We start from the raw sequence: 6,271 nt of genomic DNA, 5'->3' as shown, positions 1-6,271 counted from the left end.
TTTATGACTTTAGATGACACGAGATAACTCATGCAAAATCCGATCGGATTCAAAGTCTCTGGTCAGATGGCACTTTCGCTTGAAATCTTTGTCTTGATTTAATTGCATCAAATCAGTAATTGCCTGATTAACCTCTATCATACAACAATTTAATCACGGCATTCTACCTCGTCTCTCTTTCCTATATATGTGCCATTGCCTTCTTGCGTGGTTTGTTGCAGTCGTCGCAGTTCATCTTTGTGCGAGTGTACTGCTGCTTCTGTAGGCGCATGGCTCGTCTCTTGTTGCTCGTAGCGATTCTGGCGGCCGCCATGCTGAGGGCGTCGTCGTACACGCACACGGACTGCGAGATAGCGCAGACGGCGTTCGGTGAATGCGTGCCGTACGTGGCCGGGAAAGACCCGTCGCTCTCACACCAGTGTTGCAGCGCCGTCAGGAACATCAAGGAGCTGGTACCCACGGTGGAGGACCGCCGGGCGATCTGTGCATGCCTCGTGCAAGAACTCAAAGATGCCGGAGGTTCTGTCGACTCGTCAAAGGCCAAAGGCCTTGCGGGGGGTTGTGGCGTCTCCACCAACGTCATCCCCACCAGCCTCAGCTTTGACTGCTCCAAGTAAGAACCCGTTTCTCTGTTTCTCTCCGCTGCATGCTCGATTACTGTTATTTCATGCAAGCAAACGATTAAGTAGTCGTCGTAAATTTACACTTAGTTTTGTGTTCGAGAAAGATTAAGCGATTGCATATTTTCTGAAAATTATAAAGTTTCCTTGAGAGAAACATTATGTATAGAGAGGTAAAAGTTTTATATTGACTTTGAATTGATATATTATTGTTGTGTGTTTTTCGCAGGATTGCATGACTTGGACAGTACGTGTAGGAGACCGAGAGATGGAAGAGATATTTATATGCATGTCTCTTTGTGTTGGGAAATAAATCGAATAATAGTGAATGAACTTTTGGCTGGACTTTATTTGATGTTTGTTTTTCATTTTCCACTGGAAACATACGTTACTACTACCAAAGATGCACGCAACAAATACAAGGATATTTAAATATTGATCTAATCTATCTTCCACCAATCTACAATTAAAACAACATTAATCTCTCTTCAATCCAGAAGCTTTGTGATACATCCCATCAATTTTATTGGTTTTATATAAGCATAGCAATCTCGAACAAGATAGTAAGACCCAGGAATTCAATTGATGAATCAAGAAATTTGATTCATGTTATTAAGCAGCTCAGCACAAAATACAGGGTTTTATAGACACATTGCTTCCTCTGTCAATACATCTAACAGACTAGAAACTGAAGCTTTCATACATTTACCACGTAACATCTATGTTACATTTACCTAAACACTAAGACATGAAACACTCTTATGGCATTAGAGAGGCTATAAAGAAGGCACATCTTGAAATTTATGAATGCAAATCTGCATTGATGCAGAGGTGACAACCACCATGCCAGCATTAGAACTTTACCACCACCACACTGATGTTGTCTACGCTGCCCCGAGAAATGGCAAGCCTGACCAACACAGCAGCTGCTTCTTTAGCAGCAGAATTAGACACTCCACATGGGTAACCATCGGATGCCAAGACCTCGAGGCATTTCCCGATCACCCTGCATGCCATCTCGCTCGATATGACATCCCACAGCCCATCGCTTGCTAGTATCAGGAACTCATCCTTCTCGGTGCGACCAGTCACCGTAAGTTCAGGATCCGAGCTGACGTATGGCTTCAGAAGGTAATCCCCTGTAGTTCGGGATTGAGAAAGCCAGAATTTGATGAGTTGAAATAAACTTACTGTGACTCAAGTGACAGAGAAGCCATCGATTCAGAAATATAGATACGCCAGTCATAGAAGAAATAGTAATGAAGAGACTTGACAACACTGATAACCTAAGTGCCTTGCAATTTCAAAAGCTAATCATTCAATATTTGGGATGGCATATAATAAAAAAGATGAAGAGTTGTTCTATAATTTGGATTCTGCTAACTGTTGTAAAGCAGTTGATTTGTTGTCATAGTAGTATTTTGATAAGCCTATAAACGAAGACTCCAGAATTCGCGTCTGGTCTCTTTTATAACTGGTTTCATGTTGTAGATTTTCCTCGCTCAATACTCAAAAAGAGAAAGACTTATTCCCTCTATTTTCTAAGGAACGACCATGATCAATGGGAACTCATTTATCCAATTTTGTCATGGCTGAACATTAGCTTTTATATTCTAAACGAAGTAATTGAATGATTGTATTTACCTTTGTCATCGATCAAGTATGAACATGTACATACCAAAGGACCTAGAAGTGGATAGTACTCCTAGGACACGAGGACAGTCCCAACAGAGGATTCTCCCTCCTAGAGCTTCTACTCGCCTGAGCTCATCGGGCCTGTCAGGCTGTGTAGGAACAAGTTCATTCATTAGTATTGACTTAACTGCATACAAATATGAATTATCAAGTTATAGATTAACTAATGAAAAATTGATGCAAGAAAATAAAAGAAAAGGAAAATCATCAAAAAAAATTTATAGGTGCTAAATACAACAAAGAAGAGATTTAATGGGAAAATTGATATTTCCTATGCCTGGTGATTACCATTTTTGAATAAATCATTGGCATACATTGATTCTTCCATTTGAGATCCTCGTCCACAGACATGGTAGCATACTTCCACCAACATGCACATGGATTTGGGTATTGGCATCAGCCCCAAGCATAAAGTGTGAAAGAATGTATCTTTAGTAATAACTGATTTGAGAAGCAGCATCTTTAGTATATACTGATTTGAGAAGAAAATAATCATAACACCACGTAACTACTGCCCATTTCAGTAAACCTACTAATCCAAGAACTTTAGACATAACGGGCCAAAAATCAAATGACTTGACTGTATAAGGCTTAAGTTAGTAACACTATAACCATCGAGCCCGAAACCTCTCACTCATAATACGGGACAATAACAGTCTCACAATCTTTCTCATTCAGATGATAGTCAATAATCATTCATGTATACAAAAGGCCCAGGTGATTCCATACTATGATATGCCTCTTATACCATCCACACAACTCTTTTCTACTTGGTCTCACTCACTACACGTATATAGTATTAGGTCCACATTGATAGTAACTAAAACCACATAGCTTGATAGGCTAAGCCAATAACTCGGTTTCAAGTATTTTTCGATACATGATTCTAGGCCAGTTTTACTCAAGTTATGGGCTTGTATCTATAGAAAAATTTTGCCATCCTTCAAGCTCAAGTTGCATCATTTGTAGTTCTTGAATCTATTATGAAAACTCACTAATGGCAATTTCAAAAGATACCTTGAAACATTATGCTATGAGTGAGGCAATAAAAACAATCCTTGTAGCATAGCCTCACGTTCCATTAATTTGATGATCAACTACACCTGCATTTGATTGTGCAGCCTATTTTATTAATAATTATAGTTGGTTCCCACATGATGAGGCAGATCCATTAATAATGGAATCGATCAAGGCATATTACATCCTTGAAATACAACAAACACACAGATGTTACATGATTGATCACTAATATGCGTGAAACTGAGAGCACACTTAATGACTTGAACATAGAGTCTGAAGAAGGGTAACATAATAAATAGCCACAAGATAGAAAAATGATTGTTCAAAATAGTACCAAAGGAATCATCAAAAGTTTCGATTGTGGTTAATCTGAAAAATTGGAAAGAAATAAACTCTCTGTAAAATAGAATGGCAGAAATTATCATGACCATGTTGGATATACATGCACATGCAAAAATTATTTCAGCATGAAGATTCCCATGCAAATTACTGATTCTTGCATCAACGGTTAATTAGTTCTTGTTATCTTACCTTCGTTTCGTGCTGGAAGCTCACTAAAGATGATATGCAGGTTTGAGACGGCAAAAAATGAAAGTAATATAATGGAAATATTCTTATAGCTATATAAAACAAATTTATCTAATGCCACATCCACAACAATCTGTTCATAAAATGATTAGATTACATGCGCTGACTTAAATTGAAATTCTTTGTCATTCTTTCCCTTGTTTATGGGATATATCTGCCTCCATGATTTAAACTTTCATCAATCCTTAAAATTGCAAGAATTATCTGAACAAACTGTCATTTTGTCAATTTCTTCTTCTTTTATAATTGAACTTCTACTTCCACATTTTCAATGTGTAATCCATTATATATTAGGCAAGTAATTTAAACCAATTGCTGTCAAACTTCCTTTCTCTCCTTTCGGGAATCCAATCGTGGATTGCCACATTTTTTTTGTTCACTTTTGATTTGATTGAAAATCAAACACTTAAACTAAAGACTCTCTTTCCTGAACTTTGTTTCTTTTCTAGCACTTCAGCTTACAAAATAAAACAAGTTGACATGGAGACTTGCCAAATCTTTTAGCACCATTTTCCACCTTGCGAAATTTTCTTTGTGTCTGTACAAAAGAAGTAAATCACCCATGAAGAGAATCTTGATAAGCTAGCTAGAATCCCTAAACCTTGCATGACAACTCGCAGAACATCGACCATATTAAGGATCAGATTTTCCTACAAATTTTTTCTTTTACAATTGCAGACTGAAAAGTCACCTTATTGTTTGATTTCAATTAACTAATCCCTTTCTTTTCAGAAAGAAAAAGGAAAAGTCAACATTTCTGCCTCATTTGTGTGAGATCTCTTAAATTCCTACTTGGAGGTTCTCAACCCCATTCTCTATAATCATCTCTTCATGGATTCCATCTCAACAAGCATGCAGTCTGTCACCCTTGACCACTTCCCAAGAGCCACAGTATACCTCCCTATAGGAAAGGGACCACAGAAACAAATACTTTCTGATATCATGTCACACAAGGGCACTTTCAGGAACAACATGAACTTAATCCTAAGGGAAGCAAAAAAAAGATAACCACAATAATTACTTGACAGTACCATGAATATTTAAGAAACTAAAGTATTTGTATGTGCAAAGTGGACCAATCCTAACATGTCGATCTATATATGAAGAAAATCTAAAATATTGCATGAGAAAAATCTCTAATTTGTACCACCAAAGCTTCAAGTAGAAGACAAGGAACAGAACATACCATAGTAGTTTAATATAGGAAACGAAGGAAGCTATTATTCTTAAATGATGAGAGAATAAAATAGAAGGGAAGACTTTCAAAGTGTGGATAAAACCAAGATAGGAATTAGACCTTGTGATCGATTGACAGTGGCACGGCTACCCCGCCGCGGGAGAGCACCGCCCTTGAGTCGCCGCAGTTGGCCACCACGATCCACTTCTCGGCAACCACCGCCACCACCGCCGTTGAGCCCACCATCCCCTTCTTCATCGCCCGGGCGGCCTCCATCACCTCGGCGTCCACCCTCGCGAACCCCGCCTCAAGCGCCCGCCTCCACATCTCGGGTCCGTCCCCCTCGCCCGCGGCACCCCGCCGCCACACCTCCTCCGCCACCGCCACGTGCAGCCTGTCGCGGCACGCCCGCGCCACCATCGCCCCCCCGTGCCCGTCGTACACCGCGAAGTACGCGTACCCGCCCGCCCCCGCCGCCGTCACGGCGAGACCCGTTACCTCCGTCACCGCGTCCTCCATGTCCCTCCGCCTCCCCAGCACCGACATTGACCCGTGCGCCAGGGATTGCAGGCAACTCGCGCGGCGCAGCGGCGGGGCGTCGGTGGCGTTCTTCTCGTCGATCTTCCCGGAGCCGTCATCCTGGGGGAGCGGGTCGGTGCCGGAGGCGGATCGGGAGCTCTCCCCCTCGGCGCGGCGGATGCGCTTGGCCGGGTCGGGGTTGTGGGGGAGGCAGTGGCGGCGCCGATACCCGCGGCGGATTGAGAGAATAGGGTGGTGGTTGGCGTTGTCATTGTTATCGTCGCGGGGAGGCGCTTCCATGAGGAAACCTTGGCGACGAGGCCCCTCCGGCTCCAACCGCGACGCCTGCAGTGGAAGCGGCGCAACTGCTGGTGGTGGTGGTGCTACAGGTGAGATGGTAGCGCTCGCCATGCCGTTTTATAGCGGTAACGGAGGGTCGTCGACCGTTACACTTCGTGTGGTGATGTGCCGAGCGTAAGACGCAGCTGCTTGACGCGTTTAAATATGAACGTAACACCTGGAGGCCGCAGGCGAGGAGCCGCCCCCGCCGTCGGATCGCGATGCAACGTTAGATCTCGTCTGCCTTCGCGGGGCCCGCGGGTGGAAGCCCAGCGACCTCCCGTCGAAGGTACGGGGAACGTGGACGGCAGAC

The 6,271-nt window shown here is 42.7% G+C and overlaps 3 protein-coding genes across 3 annotated transcripts; 1 reads left to right on the top strand and 2 right to left on the bottom strand.

Moving 5' to 3' along the window:
* Positions 1-232: 232 nt before the first annotated feature.
* Positions 233-966, top strand: LOC135605053 (non-specific lipid-transfer protein A-like). Its single transcript, XM_065094741.1, has 2 exons — positions 233-613; positions 850-966. Exons 1-2 carry the CDS (start codon positions 270-272, stop codon positions 857-859), a joined length of 354 nt encoding a protein of 117 aa, XP_064950813.1. The 5' UTR covers positions 233-269; the 3' UTR covers positions 860-966.
* Positions 967-1,472: 506 nt separating this feature from the next.
* LOC135604862 (probable protein phosphatase 2C 8) lies at positions 1,473-1,866 on the bottom strand. The gene is made up of 2 exons (XM_065094517.1): positions 1,812-1,866; positions 1,473-1,759 (listed from the first exon to the last, which is right to left on the bottom strand). Exons 1-2 carry the CDS (start codon positions 1,864-1,866, stop codon positions 1,473-1,475), a joined length of 342 nt encoding a protein of 113 aa, XP_064950589.1.
* Positions 1,867-1,964: 98 nt separating this feature from the next.
* On the bottom strand, positions 1,965-6,055 carry LOC135605052 (protein phosphatase 2C 51-like). The gene is made up of 2 exons (XM_065094740.1): positions 5,221-6,055; positions 1,965-2,404 (listed from the first exon to the last, which is right to left on the bottom strand). Exons 1-2 carry the CDS (start codon positions 6,028-6,030, stop codon positions 2,270-2,272), a joined length of 945 nt encoding a protein of 314 aa, XP_064950812.1. The 5' UTR covers positions 6,031-6,055; the 3' UTR covers positions 1,965-2,269.
* Positions 6,056-6,271: the final 216 nt, after the last annotated feature.

The sequence above is a fragment of the Musa acuminata genome, chromosome BXJ2-2 (assembly GCF_036884655.1).
Source record: "Musa acuminata AAA Group cultivar baxijiao chromosome BXJ2-2, Cavendish_Baxijiao_AAA, whole genome shotgun sequence".
Lineage (NCBI taxonomy): Eukaryota > Viridiplantae > Streptophyta > Magnoliopsida > Zingiberales > Musaceae > Musa > Musa acuminata.
This window is presented reverse-complemented; position numbering and strand designations above follow the sequence as displayed.

Bases quoted from the DNA above. Each gene is read 5' to 3' on its own strand.
- LOC135605053 (XM_065094741.1), top strand. From the start codon at position 270: ATGGCTCGTCTCTTGTTGCTCGTAGCGATTCTGGCGGCCGCCATGCTG.
- LOC135604862 (XM_065094517.1), bottom strand. From the start codon at position 1,866: ATGACTGGCGTATCTATATTTCTGAATCGATGGCTTCTCTGTCACTTG. The intron at 1,760-1,811 runs GTAAGTTTATTT...CCCGAACTACAG, and splicing joins TCTCTGTCACTTGAGTCACA to GGGATTACCTTCTGAAGCCA.
- LOC135605052 (XM_065094740.1), bottom strand. From the start codon at position 6,030: ATGGCGAGCGCTACCATCTCACCTGTAGCACCACCACCACCAGCAGTT. The intron at 2,405-5,220 runs GTCTAATTCCTA...GTTCCTACACAG, and splicing joins CACTGTCAATCGATCACAAG to CCTGACAGGCCCGATGAGCT.